General features: G+C 44.5%; 2 protein-coding genes across 4 annotated transcripts in view; one reads left to right on the plus strand and one right to left on the minus strand.

Moving 5' to 3' along the window:
* The first annotated feature begins 273 nt into the window (after nucleotides 1–273).
* LOC135551868 (TLR4 interactor with leucine rich repeats-like) lies at nucleotides 274–5,037 on the plus strand. Its single transcript, XM_064983140.1, has one exon. The coding sequence runs from the start codon at nucleotides 554–556 to the stop codon at nucleotides 3,146–3,148; it is 2,595 nt and encodes an 864-aa protein (XP_064839212.1). The 5' UTR covers nucleotides 274–553; the 3' UTR covers nucleotides 3,149–5,037.
* Nucleotides 5,038–5,745: 708 nt separating this feature from the next.
* LOC135551875 (cyclic AMP-responsive element-binding protein 5-like) overlaps nucleotides 5,746–19,624 on the minus strand; it is a 32,158-nt gene continuing 18,279 nt past the window's right edge. For 2 of the 3 annotated variants that reach the window (XM_064983146.1, XM_064983147.1), the window contains exons 6-11: nucleotides 18,863–18,992; nucleotides 18,541–18,621; nucleotides 12,540–12,887; nucleotides 10,444–10,680; nucleotides 10,018–10,126; nucleotides 5,746–7,188 (exon numbers count right to left, since the gene is read on the minus strand). In XM_064983146.1, the coding sequence (XP_064839218.1) occupies nucleotides 7,067–7,188; nucleotides 10,018–10,126; nucleotides 10,444–10,680; nucleotides 12,540–12,887; nucleotides 18,541–18,621; nucleotides 18,863–18,992 (1,027 nt within the window). In that variant the 3' untranslated portion in view covers nucleotides 5,746–7,066. Of the gene's footprint in view, nucleotides 7,189–9,974; nucleotides 10,127–10,443; nucleotides 10,681–12,539; nucleotides 12,888–18,540; nucleotides 18,622–18,862; nucleotides 18,993–19,624 lie in introns of all 3 variants that reach the window. The other variant, XM_064983148.1, reaches the window with a different exon arrangement.

Consider the following 19,624-nt stretch of genomic DNA (forward strand, 5'->3'; position numbering starts at 1 on the left):
TCTCTCTCCATGCCTCGAATACAACAAGATACCGTATATACGTCCTATCTTCCACGCATTTGATTAGATTTAGAGGACGTGTGTTTGTGTGCATGCACGCGCAGATCTGAATCCTGTAGGTCAGGCGCTGTACACTAATGGTGGTGGCGGGGACGGGAGATGCGGGGGAGGGGCTGAGCGCGCGCGCGCGCGTGTGTGTGTGTGTGTGTGTGCTCTGCGCGTGAACCCTGCGTTCAGGTCTGTAATTTGCTCCAGATGACCACTTGGGGCCGGGATATGGATCATTCTGGGGAGGTGAGCGTTTCCTCACACGGAATGACAGCGCAGCGCACAAATAAATGTATTCTATGAACCGCAGTTTTTAGCCATGGATCCAGACACCTTTTCACACTAAACTAAGTGTAGGACAACTTTCCTCCACAATGACGGAGCAACAAGTGAAAAATTGACATATGTATCGGACACCAAAGTGAGAGTGGAGAGTCGGGGTAACTGCACTTGAACACAAAGGGGGAATGCCGCATCAGAAGCTTGAGCCAACTGCCGTTTTGGAATGGATACCGGTAATTTCGTTGGTGTCATCTGCTTTCTCCTTTTCTCTTGTGCCGGGTTCCTCTCGCCTTCACCCGTCAGCGGCTTCTGTCCTGAGCGCTGCGACTGCCAGCAAGCGCAGCACATCCTCTGTACAAACCGGGGGCTGCGCGCGGTGCCCAAGGTGCACTCCTCGCGGGTCCCAGAGGACGTGCTTGTCTTCAGCCTCGGCGGAAACTTCATCGGTAACATCTCCGCCTTCGACTTCACACGGTATGGAAATCTTCTAAGGTTGAACTTACAGTATAATCAAATACAGACCATTCACCCTAAAGCGTTTGAAAAGCTCTCCAAATTGGAGGAGCTGTATTTGGGCAACAATCTGATATCAACAATACCCCCAGAAACTTTACAGTCACTGGCAAAACTGACAACTTTGTATGGCAATAACAATGACATTAAGAAGATTACTCCAGAGCTGTTTGGTAACTTGGAGAGCATTGTGAAGCTGAGGTTGGATGGGAATGCCATAGAACTGTTACAGAATTCAGTCTTCAAGAGCTTGACTAATCTACATTATCTCCATCTAGAATGGAACCAGCTGAGTCACATTCACAGAAACGCCTTTTCCAAGCTCACCAAACTGCGCTTTCTCAACCTGGCGCAGAACAAACTGACAGCCGTGCGTAATGTGTTTACGTTCTCCCAGCTCAGGTCATTGAATACGTTGCTGCTCTCTGAAAATGAAATACAACACGTCGGAAACCACGTCTTTCAGAATCTGAAAAAGCTTTCTAAACTATCCCTCAGCAATAACAACATCTACCATTTGGAAAGCGAGTCGTTGAAAGGACTGTCGAGCTTGACAGAATTTCTGATTGACGGGAACGAACTGGAGAATCTTCCCGCAGGACTTCTCGACCCGCTGGAGAGAGTTGAGGAGCTGGACTTTAGTTGCAACCAAATTTCCACAGTGGACCCCTCTGCTTTTGAACAACTGAAGCATCTGAGTGTTTTAAAACTCAAAGACAACAGGCTCACGAGCCTCTCCGGTAACATATTCGCTCTCAACAGCGGCCTTTACGATTTGGATCTCCATGGCAACAACTGGACGTGTGACTGCCGCCTGGGCGAGCTGAAGCAGTGGATGAAGTCGGCGCACTCTCAGGGGAAGCTGCTGACCGTTTTCCTGCAGTGTCATCACCCAGCGACACTGAGGGGGAAGTATCTAGATTATATCAACAGCTCCCAGCTGCAGCCCCCAGGGAATTGGAGCCACTTGTGTGAGAGCCAGACTAGGCCTGAGGAGAGCAGAGGAGGGGGTGTCCTGGAGAAGGAGCTGGAGGACAGGGAGAGAGGGCAGGGAGAGGTGAGGAAGGAGATAGAAGTGGAGAGGAGAGGAATAGAGGCAGAGGAAAAGAAGGATGGAGAAGAGCATAGGGAAACTGGGAGTAGAGAGGGAGTGGAGATGAAGGCAATAGAGAAGGTGAGCAGGGGTAGAGAGGGAGAGGATAGGAAGGAGGGAGATGAGGAGGTGGGTATCCAAGGGGACCAGGGAGGGCAAGATGAGCGGGACAAATCCCTGTCATCAAACAGGAAGAGGAGGAAGAAAATATCCGCCAGCCCAAGGTCGCGACCTTCTGCTGAGGCTTCTGGGAAGCGTGAAAAAGGGAGGTGGGATTCCGTTCCGGGCCGCAGCGTTCCTCAAACACAAGCCCCTCTCCTGAACAACCCCACGCCTCCAACCACAACCTGGCCTCAGACAATTGACCACCAAAATAGCCATGGTAACCATCTCAGTGGGCCAATCACAGAGCTCCTCACCTCCTCTCCTCCCACTCCTCGAAAAGAGGAGCGGTTTGACCTGTTCAGAGGCGGTCACAAGGACGTTATACCTGCAGTGACCGACCCCTGTGTGTTCAACCACCACTTCATCACCAACGTGACAGTCGACCAGGTCGCCTCCAGCACGGCCACGGTCCACTGGACCACACGCGACCACAGCCGCTTTACACCGGGAGCCAGACCGGGACTAGAAGAGGTCCACTACCGAGTGCTGTTTGACCGCTTTGGGTCATCTGACCGTTTTCCTCGGTACGTGTATGCCCGTGGCGCGGCGCGGTCGGTGATGTTACGAGAACTAAGCCCAGACATCACCTACATGGCTTGTGTTGAGGGTGTGGTGGGAGGGTCTGTGTGTCAGGTGGCGCCCAGGGACCACTGCGCCGGATTGGTCACTCTCCCAGAAGAGGCTCATCACCAAGAGACACTGACCTCTGACCTCCAACTGGTCACCGTGGGAACACTGGCCGGCAACGCCGTCCTTCTTCTGGTGATTGGAGGAGCCTGGCTGGGGCGAAGTTTGAGGCGGAAGCTGAAAAGGAGGAAGTCAGCAGTGCATGTGCGCCACATGTACTCCACGCGGCGACCGTTCCGCAGCTCCATGACAACAACGGCGGCGGTGTCAACAGACTTCACAAGCTTCCAGAGCAGCCGGCCGCCACGGCTCGGAACCCTGGAGGAAGGGGGCGACCTTATAGAGTTCCCCTGCGACCGTTTCCTTGACATCAGCCCCACCCGTAGAGACAACAGTGACATGCAGAGGTTCTCAGATTAATAAACACCATAGACCTGGAACTTGAAAACATGTTTGCGCTGTGACCCACTTAAGTGCTAGAATATATATTTTTTATTGTGAGCATTAGATAATCCATATTTGGAACCTGAGAACACCAAGATGCCATCACCAGGAAGGAACATCCTCAGGAGAATGTGTAAGATGCTGCAGAGACAGAGACAGAAGTGGACTGGTATTTAACCTGCACTCTGGAGCACTTCATGACCATAGCAGGACCACAGCCAGGGTTGAGTTATGACCATAGAACCACAAGGTTATATTCATGACCACAGAACCACAGTAAGGTTGTGTTCAGGCAATATGACCACAGTTTTAGTTCTGTTCATGGGTAATGACCATATGACCACAGTTATAAATCTGTTCATGGGTTATGACCACAGTTATAGTTCTGTTCATGGGTTATGACCATATGACCACAGTTATAGATCTGTTCATGGGTTATGACCATATGACCACAATTATAGTTCTGTTCATGGGTTATGACCATATGACCACAGTTAAAGTTCTGTTCATGGGTTATGACCATATGACCACAGTTATAGTTCTGTTCAGGGGTTATGACCACAGTTATAGTTCTGTTCATGGGTTTTGACCATATGACCACAGTTATAGTTCTGTTCATGGGTTATGACCATATGACCACAGTTATAGTTCTGTTCAGGGGTTATGACCACAGTTATAGTTCTGTTCATGGGTTTTGACAATATGACCACAGTTATAGTTCTGTTCATGGGTTATGACCATATGACCACAGTTATAGTTCTGTTCATGGGTTATGACCACAGTTATAGTTCTGTTCAGGGGTTATGACCACAGTTATAGTTCTGTTCATGGGTTTTGACCATATGACCACAGTTATAGTTCTGTTCATGGGTTATGACCATATGACCACAGTTATAGTTCTGTTCAGGGGTTATGACCACAGTTATAGTTCTGTTCATGGGTTATGACCATATGACCACAGTTATAGTTCTGTTCATGGGTTATGACCACAGTTATAGTTCTGTTCATGGGTTATGACCATATGACCACAGTTATAGTTCTGTTCAGGGGTTATGACCACAGTTATAGTTCTGTTCATGGGTTATGACCATATGACCACAGTTATAGTTCTGTTCATGGGTTATGACCACAGCTATAGTTCTGTTCATGGGTTATTACCATATGACCACAGTTATAGTTCTGTTCATGGGTTATGACCACAGTTATAGTTCTGTTAATGGGTTATGACCACACCACCACAGTTATAGATCTGTTCATGGGTTATGACCATATGACCACAGTTATAGTTCTGTTCATGGGCTATGACCATATGACCACAGTTATAGTTCTGTTCATGGGCTATGACCATATGACCACAGTTATAGATGTGTTATGACCAAAGTTGTCTTTTTATGGGTGATCAAATAGCTGAGCTCATCGGGGCTGATTCAGACACTACAGGATGTCAATCCCACAGGCTTCCTCTAAGCCTCATGCATTTCCTGTTCCATTGCCGTGTGTGTGTGGGTGTGTGTGTGTGTGTGTGTGTGTGTGAGAGAGAGAATTACCTGATTTCATCTGGTGCTAATATTAGACTAATAGACATTAAATTGTGTATAAAATGTCATTTGTAATGTGCTTGAAAATGCAAGAAAAGATGGCTGCTGGTTGGCAGAAATAATTATTTGTTTTTCTGTTTTTATACTTTTATACTCAACTATGTATTGTGCTGGTGCTAAGTAACAAGTAAGTAACCATGCATTTCCTGACTGTTGGATGTAATGGTCCATTTGTCTGTATGAAAAGAAAGACCGATGCCTTTGCAAATAATGGTGTAAGTCCTTTGTTCATATGGCTCCGATACAAATAAAGAAACCGGTGTTATAGTTTTGCTATTTTTACAGAAGGGCAGTAAGTTTAACGTTTGTAGTAATACTGCATATTCATTCATTAGAAAACATGTTGCGTGTGTAATGTATGCCTGCGTTTGTGCAAGTGTGTGTGTGTGTTTCATCATGTACTTAAAGTGTGTGTGCATGTGTTTCAAGACAGAAAGTCTGGCAATAGTTAGGTGTTTTTTTGGGTAGACCGGGTGGAGTACCTCCAACACTCAGGCCTGATCAGCTCTACACTCCAAGCCTGTCAACAGTGTGTTACCATAACAACAGCAGACACAGACAGACATATAGACCAGGAAACACGGTCTGAGATATGAAACAGAAACAGCATAATCCACTTCAATATCCTAGTTATTTAAGACTGATATGTTACTTAAGGTTTTGTTAAACTATAGTGGATTGGGCCTGTCCCCTACTGATAGTGAATAAAAGTCATCACTATTGACTTTGACTAGTTCTTGGCCCTCTCACATCCATTTTCTTTCACTCAACCTGCTAAAGCTAAGTTACAGACGGGTAAATAAATCTGTGATCACTGACCTTTGACTCATTCAATCAGGGTGCCTCAAACTGTCTTCAGTTCCAGAAGATATCGCTAGGGGGCAGACTATAACCATTCGTCTGACAGGCCTATTAGATCAAATGACATTTTCTCCTGATGGAGGCAACCGAACTTGAGTAAAAATCACAATAAGATACCAGAGAATAAGTGCTTTTATTTTCGTATTAGGTTTGTAGCGATTGTCAATATCTGTACAAAAAAAATAAACAAAACACATCACAATACAGACACAGAAGGATACATAGATACAGGTAACAGGTTATAGGCCAACGTACTGTGTGAGCCTAGTTTACATGATAAATACACTGTAGGAAAATAGTAAGTGCTTTACAGAGGTTAAACAAAGGGCCAGGAGTTATCTTGGTCAAGTGACGTGGTCAAGGAAAACTCTGGGCCCAACTTAATGTATGTACAAACATTGTAATACTTTCAAAGGGAAAAGAGGCTTTGCATTACATTGTTACAAAACAAGGGCATCCTATTCATAGGACTTGATATAAATTTGTATAAAATGTACATTTGTATTAGTTTTCGTTCACGTTCTGCATTTCAGAGAGGCCTATGTTATACATACAACCATACACAAACACATACGCAATGTAGTAACATTATTTAGTCATGGTTAGAGCCAGGAGTTTAACCTGACCCAGTGACCTGACTAGGTAAAACTCTGGTCCATAGTAACAGGCTATTTTTAAGCCCCAGAGTTGTTCCTGGAGAAACTCCTGGTCCTAGTCATGGTGTAAGTTACAAGACCCAACTCCAACGCATTCAAAAAAATAATAATACTGCCACTAAGAAAAATGTGATATGATAACAAGTATGTTTGCAGACACACAGCCATGAAGCAGTCCTGGAATAGATAGTACAGTACTTGTCTGATTTCCCACTAACTGAGACACATTGGTCGACTGATTCCCCCAGACACAATACCATCCAGTTCACAGGTGACAATGATCACACAGTTAGAGAGACAGAGACTAGAGTTGCAAAACGCTGGTAACTCTCCCAAAATGCACAGGTTTTCCAGAAATCACGGTTGGGAAAGTTACCGGAATTTTGCAAACCTACCGGAGATGTAAGGCTTATAGAGACCAGTCCAGTTCTGCTATACATGTGTCCATAGAGGCTAGGAGACCAGGAGAGGGAGCCATTTAAGACTAATGAGATGCACCCACCTAGGGTTTAGTCCCTGATTCCAGATAGAAGTTGCCTCTAACCACAGATCAAGGATCAGCTCACCCTTCCCCATCCTAACCTTAACCATTAGGGGGGAAACACATAACTGACCTTAGCTCAGTGTTTAGGAGTAACTTCATCCTGTACTCAATTGGAGGGGGGTTGATTCTGAACCATAGAGATGTACTAGAGAGTTTGTCTCCTGGGACATTATTGGAAGCTCTCTATCCAACTCTATGTTCTGAACCACATGCGCACCCACCCGCACTTTAATTTTTAATTGCTGTGCACTCCATCGCCCCCTCCAGCTGAGGAGGTGGAGATGCTGTTGGATTGGATGGCCTGCTGCTGCGACCCGGGACATAGGGGGGAGGGACTTCCTGTCGAACTCCCTGGACCTGGGGCACAGAGACAGCTGTCAATCAAATTGACCTGGCTAGTGTTTGACAGCTCCCTCTCTCTCTCTGTTTAAGATCTGGGTCCAGAGGAAAGTCTACAATAAAACACTATAGATAAAAATAACAAAATATCACTAGAAATAAAGCAGTTATGTTATATAATTAATGACAACTCATGTACAGTTCATATAAGGAAAATTGCTATTTTATTTTGACATTTGCATTACTGTGGAGCAAATCGAGCAAAAATGGAAATATACCAATAAAGTACATCTGTCTGTAACACCCAAGAATGTGCTCACTGGTTACATCAACCATCATTCTGACAAGAATAGGCATCATAGATGTTTCAATTCAGTCATCAAGGTGCAAAGGGGTTTTCGATCTCCCTTTTCAACCTCATATGCCAACCATTTCGAGACTGTAGCCCTGTGTTTCTGATACCTGTATTTCTGACTCTGGATGTTTCTTGAATTGGGGAGACCCTCTGACAGGGAGCTACACTGGGCGTCAAGAACGTGAGGCTTTAAGCTGCTATCCTGGACATGTAACATTTTGCCAGTGTGCCAGGCACTTCATCAAGTGTTCTTGGGAGTGAATCATACCTTGAATTTATGAAAGTTTTATACCGAGCAGCACAAGTCTCTCACAGGGCCATCCCACTGGGCACAATTCAACGTCTATTCTACGCTGGTTCAACCAGTGGAGGCTGCTGAGGGGAGGACGGCTCATAATAATGGCTGAAATGGAGCGAATGGAATGGCATCAAACACATGGAAACCATGTATTTGATGTATTTGATACCATTCCACCGACTCCGCTCCAGCCATTACCACGAGCCCGTCCTCCCCAATTAAGGTGCCACCAACCTCCTGTAGGTTCAGCTTAATTGAATTGAAATGATGTGGAAACAACGTTGATTCAACCAGTGGGTCGCTGCTAAGACCCAGGTATCACTAAAAACAATAGGAGTGTCTCACACTCTGCAGAAGGGTCCTGTGTAACAGGCCCATCACACTCACATGGGACCATGTACATGGTACACATGGTACAGTATGTCTCCTTGTGGGTTTTGGGATAGGACTAGGAGTCTGTGTTTGGGATAGGAGTCTGTGTTTGGGATAGGACTAGGAGTCTGTGTTTGGGATAGGACTAGGAGTCTGTGTTTTGGGATAGGAATAGGAGTCTGTGTTTGGGATAGGACTAGGAGTCTGTGTTTGGGATAGGACTAGGAGTCTGTGTTTTGGGATAGGAGTAGGAGTCTGTGTTTTGGGATAGAACTAGAACTAGGAGTCTGTGTTTTGGGATAGAACTAGGAGTCTGTGTTTTGGGATAGGACTAGGAGTCTGTGTTTTGGGATAGGACTAGGAGTCTGTGTTTTGGGATAGGACTAGGAGTCTGTGTTTGGGATAGGAGTCTGTGTTTTGGGATAGGAGTAGGAGTCTGTGTTTTGGGATAGAACTAGAACTAGGAGTCTGTGTTTTGGCATAGAACTAGAAGTCTGTGTTTTGGGATAGGACTAGAACTAGGAGTCTGTGTTTTGGGATAGGAATAGGAGTCTGTGTTTTGGGATAGGACTAGGAGTCTGTGTTTTGGGATAGAACTAGGAGTCTGTTTTGGGATAGAACTAGGAGTCTGTGTTTTGGGATAGGACTAGGAGTCTGTGTTTTGGGATAGGACTAGGAGTCTGTGTTTTGGGATAGGACTAGGAGTCTGTGTTTTGGGATAGGACTAGGAGTCTGTTTTGGGATAGGACTAGGAGTCTGTGTTTTGGGATAGAACTAGGAGTCTGTTTTGGGATAGAACTAGGAGTCTGTGTTTTGGGATAGGACTAGGAGTCTGTGTTTTGGGATAGGACTAGGAGTCTGTGTTTTGGGATAGGACTAGGAGTCTGTGTTTTGGGATAGGAATAGGAGTCTGTGTTTTGGGATAGAACTAGAACTAGGAGTCTGTGTTTTGGGATAGGAACTAGGAGTCTGTGTTTTGGGATAGGACTAGGAGTCTGTTTTGGGATAGGACTAGGAGTCTGTTTTGGGATAGGAATAGGAGTCTGTGTTTTGGGATAGGACTAGGAGTCTGTGTTTTGGGATAGAACTAGAACTAGGAGTCTGTGTTTTGGGATAGGACTAGGAGTCTGTGTTTTGGGATAGAACTAGAACTAGGAGTCTGTGTTTTGGGATAGGAGTAGCAATCTGTGTTTTGGGATAGGAGTATTGTAGAGGGTAGGGGTATACCTCTGGGTGTTTTGGGATAGGAGTATTGTAGAGGGTAGGGGTATACCTCTGGGTGTTTTGGGATAGGAGTATTGTAGAGGGTAGGGATATAGCTCTGGGTGTTTTGGGATAGGAGTATTGTAGAGGGTAGGGATATAGCTCTGGGTGTTTTGGGATAGGAGTATTGTAGAGGGTAGAGGTATACCTCTGGGTGTTTTGGGATAAGAGTATTGTAGAGGGTAGGGGTATACCTCTGGGTGTTTTGGGATAGGAGTATTGTAGAGGGTAGGGATATAGCTCTGGGTGTTTTGGAATAGGAGTATTGTAGAGGGTAGGGGTATACCTCTGGGTGTTTTGGGATAGGAGTATTGTAGAGGGTAGAGGTATACCTCTGGGTGTTTTGGGATAGGAGTATTGTAGAGGGTAGGGGTATACCTCTGGGTGTTTTGGGATAGGAGTATTGTAGAGGGTAGGGGTATACCTCTGGGTGTTTTGGGATAGGAGTATTGTAGAGGGTAGGGATATAGCTCTGGGTGTTTTGGGATAGGAGTATTGTAGAGGGTAGGGGTATACCTCTGGGTGTTTTGAGGATGGGCGGGGTCGGGGTGTTACTCACTGAGGTACCCCTGTGATTCTCTCTGGCGGGCGGAGACAGGACAGTCTTTATGGGTCAGCAGGATCTGCTTCAGCTGGCCAACCTCTGACCTTAGAGTAGTCACCTCGTTCTGGAATGGTACGAGGGACAGAAAGGTTAGTGATAGTGTGACAATGTGTGAGTATATGTGTATGCGTGCGTAAACTCATGTTGTCTATGGTTGTCACGATACCAGAGGAAAAAAGTCCTACTGTTAGAAAGAAGCAGCCTTATGTCACCCTGAATCACGGTTTGATTTCCGTGCTATAGCACACAATATTTAACATTAAATCGTTTTTTTTAAGGACCAAAGAGTTTAGTCTGCTTTGAGTTTTACTTTTGTCCAGGGAAAATCAGTCATGGTAGTATCGCTGTATTGGTATGGTGACAACCCTCGAATAAACGTACCTGCAGCTGCATGTTGTTGTGCGTCAGCTCCTCTGCCTTCTTCTCCAAAGCAGACACCCAGACCTTCCTCTTCTGTCTGCATCGAGTGGCCGCAGCTCGATTGCGTTCCAGGAACTTCTGCCTGCGCTCGTCTGGGTCCTGGTCCACAGACCTCCTGCGGCGTCCTCCAGTCGCCTGGCCTGCATGCAGGGAATGTGTCTGCTGGGATGAATGCATCTGCTGCGCTGCTGGAGACAACTGCACAACAGACAAACAAGGGTCATTAAACCTGTACCACTTTGGATCCTCTGTGATAAGGGCTGCCTTCAAAATAGCACCCTAATTCCAATTTACTTTTGAGTGCACTACATAGGAAACGGGTTCATTTGGGATTCAAAAGGTCTATGCAATAGCTCCATAATGTTGATGCAACAGTGGTGATGACAGGCAATTTTACAGATGTCAGATTACAGCAATTGGCAACCACCCTCACGCTAAACTAACAAAGCTTGATATACAGTGCCTTGCGAAAGTATTCGGCCCCCTTGAACTTTGCGACCTTTTGCCACATTTCAGGCTTCAAACATAAAGATATAAAACTGTATTTTTTTGTGAAGAATCAACAACAAGTGGGACACAATCATGAAGTGGAACGACATTTATTGGATATTTCAAACTTTTTTAACAAATCAAAAACTGAAAAATTGGGCGTGCAAAATTATTCAGCCCCCTTAAGTTAATACTTTGTAGCGCCACCTTTTGCTGCGATTACAGCTGTAAGTCGCTTGGGGTATGTCTCTATCAGTTTTGCACATCGAGTGACTGAATTGGATGGAGAGCATTTGTGAACAGCAGTTTTCAGTTCTTTCCACAGATTCTCGATTGGTCTGGAGTCTGACTTGGCCATTCTAACACCTGGATATGTTTATTTTTGAACCATTCCATTGTAGATTTTGCTTTATGTTTTGGATCACAAATCTCCGTCCCAGTCTCAGGTCTTTTGCAGACTCCATCAGGTTTTCTTCCAGAATGGTCCTGTATTTGGCTCCATCCATCTTCCCATCAATTTTAACCATCTTCCCTGTCCCTGCTGAAGAAAAGCAGGCCCAAACCATGATGCTGCCACCACCATGTTTGACAGTGGGGGTGGTGTGTTCAGGGTGATGAGCTGTGTTGCTTTTACGCCAAACATAACGTTTTGCATTGTTGCCAAAAGGTTCAATTTTGGTTTCATCTGACCAGAGCACCTTCTTCCACATGTTTGGTGTGTCTCCCAGGTGGCTTGTGGCAAACTTTAAACAACACTTTTTATGGATATCTTTAAGAAATGGCTTTCTTTTTGCCACTCTTCCATAAAGGCCAGATTTGTGCAATATACGACTGATTGTTGTCCTATGGAAAGAGTCTCCCACCTCAGCTTTAGATATCTGCAGTTCATCCAGAGTGATCATGGGCCTCTTGGCTGCATCTCTGATCAGTCTTCTCCTTGTATGAGCTGAAAGTTTAGAGGGACGGCCAGGTCTTGGAAGATTTGCAGTGGTCTGATACTCCTTCCATTTCAATATTATCGCTTGCACAGCGCTCCTTGGGATGTTTAAAGCTTGGGAAATCTTTTTATATCCAAATCCGGCTTTAAACTTCTTCACAACAGTATCTCGGACCTGCCTGGTGTGTTCCTTGTTCTTCATGATGCTCTCTGCACTTTTAATGGACCTCTGAGACTATCACAGTGCAGGTGCATTTATACGGAGACTTGATTGCACACAGGTGGATTGTATTTATCATCATTAGTCATTTAGGTCAACATTGGATCATCAGAGATCCTCAATGAACTTCTGGAGAGAGTTTGCTGCACTGAAAGTAAAGGGTCTGAATAATTTTGCACGCCCAATTTTTCAGTTTTTGATTTGTTAAAAAAGTTTGAAATATCCAATAAATGTCGTTCCACTTCATGATTGTGTCCCACTTGTTGTTGATTCTTCACAAAAAAATACAGTTTTATATCTTTATGTTTGAAGCCTGAAATGTGGCAAAAGGTCGCAAAGTTCAAGGGGGCCGAATACTTTCGCAAGGCACTGTAGAGTGGTTGTCATGTCAACAACTAGGTTATACTGTACCTGAGCAGCTATGGAGTGGAGGGGCAGGTGAGGCGAGGTCTGGTGGGTGTGGCTGGCCTGCAGGTGCGAGGGAGGTGATTGGTGAACCGGATGATGCGGCACGTTCCCTGATTGGTGGCCCAGGCTGTGGGTGTTTCCCAGGTGATGTGGAGGGGCGTGGCAGTGCTGCTGGTAGGAAATGGGCGGAGCCTGCTGCAGGTGCTGATGATGCTGCTGCTGCAGTTGAGTGTGCCGTTGGCGCGGTGACATCTCCATCATGTTACCCATGGTGGGACCCATGTTACCATTGGCGACAGCTCCCGGGTGTGGGTGTTGGTGTTGGTGGAGGTGACCCACGGTTTTAGCTCTCTAAGGAATAAAAACATAACAAAACATACTACCATGAAATTACAATTAAAACTCATCTCTACAGGCCCTTTCTTACCAACTCCCAAGTGATTTTTATTTCTGTCCAAAAAACAGACTTGGTGTTTAAAGGCATTAAAGCATTTCCAACAAACATCCCCACTGAACTGAGCAAAGGAATACAACTGAAAGTCGGCATTGCTTTTCTTATTCTTTCTCTTCTTTTACAGTTGTGAAAACAGTTAAGAGGTCAAGAAGTACCAATCATCAATGACACTTCATATCTTAAGTTAAGTGTATCACTTGATATCTTAAGTTAAGTGTATCACTTGATATCTTAAGTTAAGTGTATCACTTGATATCTTAAGGTAAGTGTATCACTTGATATCTTAAGTTAAGTGTATCACTTGATAAGTTAAGTGTATCACTTGTGTGTATCACCTTACAGGGGCGGCAGTTAGCCTAATGGTTAAAGAGGTGAGCCAGAAACCGGAGATGGAATCCAGGTGCAACGACAGACCTGGGATTCCAACGGAAAGTGAGCTGGCAAGCAGGGATACCAGCAAGCAGTATAGAGGCTTCAATACAAACCCGGGTTCGATTCCAGGCAGTATCACAACCAGCCGTGATTTGGAGTCCCATAGGGCAGCGCACAATTAGGGCAGCGCACAATTGGCCCAGCGTCGTCCGGGTTTGGCCGGGGTAGGCCGTCATTGTACATAATAATTTTTTCTTAACTGATTTGCCTAGGTAAATAAAGGTTAAATAAATCCAATAAAATTAACCTACGGGATCATCTGAGAACAGCCACCCATACAGCTGATGAAACTGTGGGGTCGTCTGAGAACAGCCAACCAGACAGCTGATGAAACTGTGGGATCGTCTGAGACCAGCCACCCAGACAGCTGATGAAACTGTGGGATCGTCTGAGAACAGCCACCCAGACAGCTGATGAAACTGTGGGATCGTCTGAGACCAGCCACCCAGACAGCTGATGAAACTGTGGGATCGTCTGAGACCTGCCACCCATACAGCTGATGAAACTGTGGGATCGTCTGAGAACAGCCACCCAGACAGCTGATGAAACTGTGGGATCGTCTGAGAACAGCCACCCATACAGCTGATGAAACTGTGGGATCGTCTGAGAACAGCCACCCATACAGCTGATGAAACTGTGGGATCGTCTGAGACCAGCCACCCAGACAGCTGATGAAACTGTGGGGTCGTCTGAGAACAGCCACCCAGACAGCTGATGAAACTGTGGGGTCGTCTGAGAACAGCCACCCAGACAGCTGATGAAACTGTGGGGTCGTCTGAGGACAGCCACCCAGACAGCTGATGAAACTGTGGGGTCGTCTGAGGACAGCCACCCAGATAGCTGATGAAACTGTGGGGTCGTCTGAGACCAGCCACCCAGACAGCTGATGAAACTGTGGGGTCGTCTGAGAACAGCCACCCAGACAGATGATGAAACTGTGGGTTTGTACAACTGAAGAATTTCTGCACAAACGGTCAGAAACCGTCTCAGGGAAGCTCATCTGTGTGCTAGTCATCCTCACCAGGGTCTTGACCTGACAGCAGTTTGGTGTCGTAATTGACTTCAGTGGGCAAATGCTCACCTTCGATGGCCACTGGCACGCTGGAAAAGTGTGCTCTTCATGGATGAATCCCAGTTTCAACTGTACCGGGCAGATGGCAGACAGCCTGTATGGCGTCATATGGGCAAGTAGTTTGCTGATGTCAATGTTGTGAACAGATTGCCCCATGGTGCCTGTGGGTTTATGTTATGCGCAGGCATATGCTACGGACAACGAACACAATTGCATTTTATCGATGGCAATTTGAATGCACAAAGATACTCTGACGAGATCCTGAGGCCCATTGTTGTGCCATTAATCCGCCGCCATCACCTCATGTTTCAGAATGATAATGCACTGCCCCCCCGTACACAATTCCTAGAAGCTGAAAATGGCCCAGTGTTTGGGATTCTCTGGTACAACAGCGTGTTCCAGTTCCTACCCAATATCAAGCAACTTTGCACAGCCATTGAAGAAGAGTGGGACAACTTTCCACGGGCCACAATCAACAGGCTGATCAACTCTATGCGAAGGAGATACTGTATGTCGAGCTGCATGAGGCATCTGGTGGTCACACCAGATACTGACTGGGTTTCAGATCCACGCCCTACTTTTTTTTAATGGTATCCGTGACCAAAAGATGCATATCTGTATTCCCAGCGATGTGAAACCCAATTTATTTCAACTGACTGATTTCCTTAGAGGAACTGTAATGCAGTAAAATCTTTTAAATTGTTGCATGTTGTATATATCCATTGTTTAGCTGGAATGGACTGTTCATATCATGTATGTGTGATTGATATGTGGTTGTCTCACCTAGCTATCTTAAGATGAATGCACTTACTGTTAGTCACTCTGGATAATATTTTTTTGAATAAAAAAATATATATTGTCACAAATGTATAATTTGTAAAGTTCTTTATAAAAAAATGTAGTTATTTGTTATATTTGACTGTAAAACACAATAGTAATACTTTTCTCCCTGAGAGTAAGGCAGATATTTGGCATTTTGCAAAAAAACATGATCATTGGTCTCTCTGAAATGAAACCATCAAGTGATAGATTTTAAACAAATACATGTCTGTCATTGAGCCACCCCATGACGCCATGATTAGATAAAAACACACAATTCTATTAAACAATAAAAGTAAATTGACAAACATTTCTGAAAATTAATATATAGCGAATTGTAATGAAACTTTTCACTTCTATAATAGAATATGACTAATACATAGGCAAGCTATTTTACATTTTATTTTTTTACAAAGTGGGATTAAAATGTATTTAATTATCATTTTTTTGGCAACAATCTACACAAAATACTCTAATGTCAAAGTGGAAGATATTTATATTTTTAAATAAATAAAATATTGTCGTTGCATAAGTATTTCACCCCTTTGTTTAGGCAACCCTAAATTAGTTCAGGATTGAAATTTGGCTAAACAAATCACATAATAAATGACATGGACACACAGTGTGTAAAATAATAGGGGTTGACATGATTTTTGAATGACTGACCCTTCCTCTGTTCCCCATACAACATCTGTAAGGTCCCTCAGTCAAGTATTGTATTTCAAGCACAGATTCAACTACAAAAACCAAGGAGCTTTTCGAAAGCCTTATAAAGAAGGGCAGTGATTGGTAAAGGGCAGTGATTGGTATAACAAATCAGACATTGAATATCTCTTTAAGCATGGTCAATAATTATGCTGTGGATTATGTACTTAACCACCCAGACACATCAAAGATACAGTCATCTTTCTGAACTGAACTGAGCTGCAGGAATGGAATGAAATTGCTCAGGGATGTTACCATGAGGCCATTGGTGATTTTAAAACAGCTACAGAGTTCTAGGTCTGTGATGGTAGAAAACTGAGGATAGATCAACAACATTGTAGTGACTCCACAATAATTACCTAAATGACACAGTGAAAATAACAATACAAATATACAGAATCAAATATTCCCAAACATGCATCTTGTTTGCAACAAGGCACTAAAGTAATACTGCAAAAAAACATGGCAAAGGAATACACTTTTTGGACCAAATGCAAAGCGTTATGTTTGGGGCAAATCCAACACATTTTTTAAATGTTTTTATTTAACCTTTATTTAACTAGGCAAGTCAGTTCACAGCTCTAGCAGTGATCTCTCACACTCAGCAAGAGAGGCCGGGCAAAGCTTGTGTCCCAATTGGCACCCTATATAGTGCGCTACCTTTGACCAGAACCTATAGACAGGCAATAGGGCTCTGGTCAAATGTAGGGAATAGGGTGTCGTTTGGGACAGAAACAGAGAGTGTTTCTGGGGAATGACATCATCCAACATTACTATTGCTCTCGGTTATGCAATATTTCTTTAAGAGAAGTAGTTTATTTTTTCTGTTCCATTCACCAATGAAAAAATGGAGTGCATTTAGAGAGTGCCAACGATGAGGTCATGTAGCTGTCTATGCCAGTTTTGCCAGCCACACAGACACACACACTCTCTCCCTTTTTCCTCTCTCTCACACACACACACACACACACACACACACACACACACACACACACACACACACACACACACACACACACACACACACACACACACTCAGAAGCAACAGTACAAGAGTCCTGGAGTTGTGTTTACTACATAGAAACCCTGTAACACTGGTTCTATGATTCCGTCACAGTTCTATACTGGTACATTAGTCCAACAGGTTGATATTTCTGTGTGGCTGATCACCCTGAAACCATGCCGTACTGTACTCTACCTCATGTGACAGAGTCAAACAGACATCCATCACTGTTTCACACATGCGTCCCAAATGGCAACCTATTCCCTTTATAGTGCACTACTCTGGTCATAAATTATGTAGTGCACTTTATAGGGAAAAGGGTGCCATTTGGGATGCATACATTCCCTCACTGAAGGCCTCACTATTTAACTTATTTAACTTGCAGAGTTATTGAATTCTAGAAAGGAGCTAACTTGACCTACTTTCAGTAAAGCTAACCTAGATGCTATACAATTAATAAACCCACAAGTCTCATTCTCTAATCTGCTGAGCCATTTGTCAAGCTAAACAACAACATGTTTAAAATACATCAACTTTAGAAAACACTATTTCTATATATTTGTCCCAATACAAAGTCCAGAAACGAGTCATTCAATTCATTATAAAATTCCTAGACAAGTGACAGTTGTATGTTGGCCATGTCAAAGTCCTCAGGTCAAAACAGGTATAGATATGAGTCCATAGAGAGAGCTGCTACTCAGACGAGAGGAGGAGAGTGTTAGAACACATAGACCAACCAGCCCCAGGCTGTGGGTCAGATGTTAGCCCGAGACCTTTCTGGTTCAGAAACATGACACCATATAGTCCCCAAGCACAGGGTCAGCACGTGAGGCCATTTCCTGTGTGTGTTGTGCATGTGTGAGGCTGGGGAGTCTCTTGGAGAGTCTAGTGCCTGTTTAAAGTTGTAGAGTGTTTTGTGTGTGTTTTGTGTGCTGGATTTTACTTAGAGCAAATTCTTCAAGACAGCCTTTAAAAACGAAAAAAGGTCAATACGCGAGAAAAAGGTCAAGTTAAACAGAGATTCAGAAATATATAAATTTTGAGTGAATTACAGGGATAAAGAAGGCTAGAGGGAGAACATGTAAACTGTGACTTCCTCTGGTTGGGGATAGTGTATGTAAAGGTGTAGAGTTACACTCCGTTTCCTCTCTGTTCCAGCCGAGGAGGAATGAGAATAGCCAGAGGGTGAATGGGGCCCCACAGAGAGAGAGAGAGAGAGAGAGAAGAGAGAGTGTGTGTGTGTGCGTACATATGTGTGTGTGTGCGTGTAAATGTGAGAAGGAAAAGGTGAGAGAGTGTGCAAGAGCATAGGCAGCATGAAAAACATGACATACATAAGAGGTGAGTAGCTGTTCCATGTTTGTATTGGAAGAAAAAGTTCAGGATAACAAGCCCAAACAACAGCTCCTCTAATCTCTGTCATCATAGAGAACCATGCAGAAACATGAACATCATGTGAAAGAAGAAAGCGCCTTCTAATTGGTCGGGACCATGAAAGAGTATTCTGATTGGTCAGTACCTGAGGTGAAGAGCAGGAAGAGTTGTGGGCGGGACCTTGGATGCTCATCATACTGGATCCCATAGACATCTGTCTTTCCATCTGAGGAACATAACAAATTACTTATTATTTCTACACAATTTAACCTTGAAAACAAGTCAAATCTATTGGAAATCTATACAGCCTGTAAATGCTTCCCGTTTAAATCAGTTCCAACGGATAATTACTAGATAATTACAATGTAATACTGGGACTTGGTAATAGCAATGTAACAAGCAAGAGGTATTGCTCAAGTATAAGCTCCTTAAAGAAGGCCAGTGTAAGAAACGTTGTATGTACTCACAGACATGTGCTGGGCAGATGCTCCCTGCATGGCTGGGTCTGGCAGGGTGCCAGGCATGGAGGCGGCCAGGGGCTGTCTCTGTCTGTTGTTCCTCAGGTGCAGTAGGGAGGAGAGGGGCCCAGGGACAGGTCTGAGATCAGTGGGAGAAAGAAATACTCAGACGTCAGAGAACCTCAGTAAACAGCCTCTACACTGGTCTCAGATCAGGGACAGAGAAAATAGAGAGAAACATGGGAGAGTGGAGAGGTTGAGGGAGAGAGAAGAAAGCGATTGAGATGTAAAGGGAGAAAGTTTGATGTAGCTGAGAAAGAGATGGAAAGTACGGTGAGATAAAGTGATAGAAAGAGAGGAGGTTCAATTAGAGTGATAGAGTGATAGAGTGAGACAGAGACAGAAAGATGGAAAGTAGAGGGGGAAAGTAATAGATTGAGCAGAGGGAGAGACATACGCCACAGAAGGGGCTGGGGTGCGATGTGATGATGTAATGCTTTTGGCCCTCAGCCAATCAGACTGCGTGGTCCTCCCTCGCTGCGCTGAGGTCATCCCTGGTGATGTCACCACTGACTCTTTAGCAAGCAGCGAAATAAACGTGCAAAAAGAAAAGAAAGAGCCGAACCAAAACAACGCCTCCTAACGTAACCATAACAGTCTGCCCGGGCCAACAGCCAGACACTCGGAGATGGGGTCGTCGTAGAAACCAGTGGTAAACACAGGGAGAAACAGTCAGATCCCCGGAATCCAACACAGATCACCTCATTGCTA

Source organism: Oncorhynchus masou, chromosome 13 (assembly GCF_036934945.1).
Source record: "Oncorhynchus masou masou isolate Uvic2021 chromosome 13, UVic_Omas_1.1, whole genome shotgun sequence".
In the NCBI taxonomy this organism is placed as follows: Eukaryota; Metazoa; Chordata; class Actinopteri; order Salmoniformes; family Salmonidae; genus Oncorhynchus; species Oncorhynchus masou.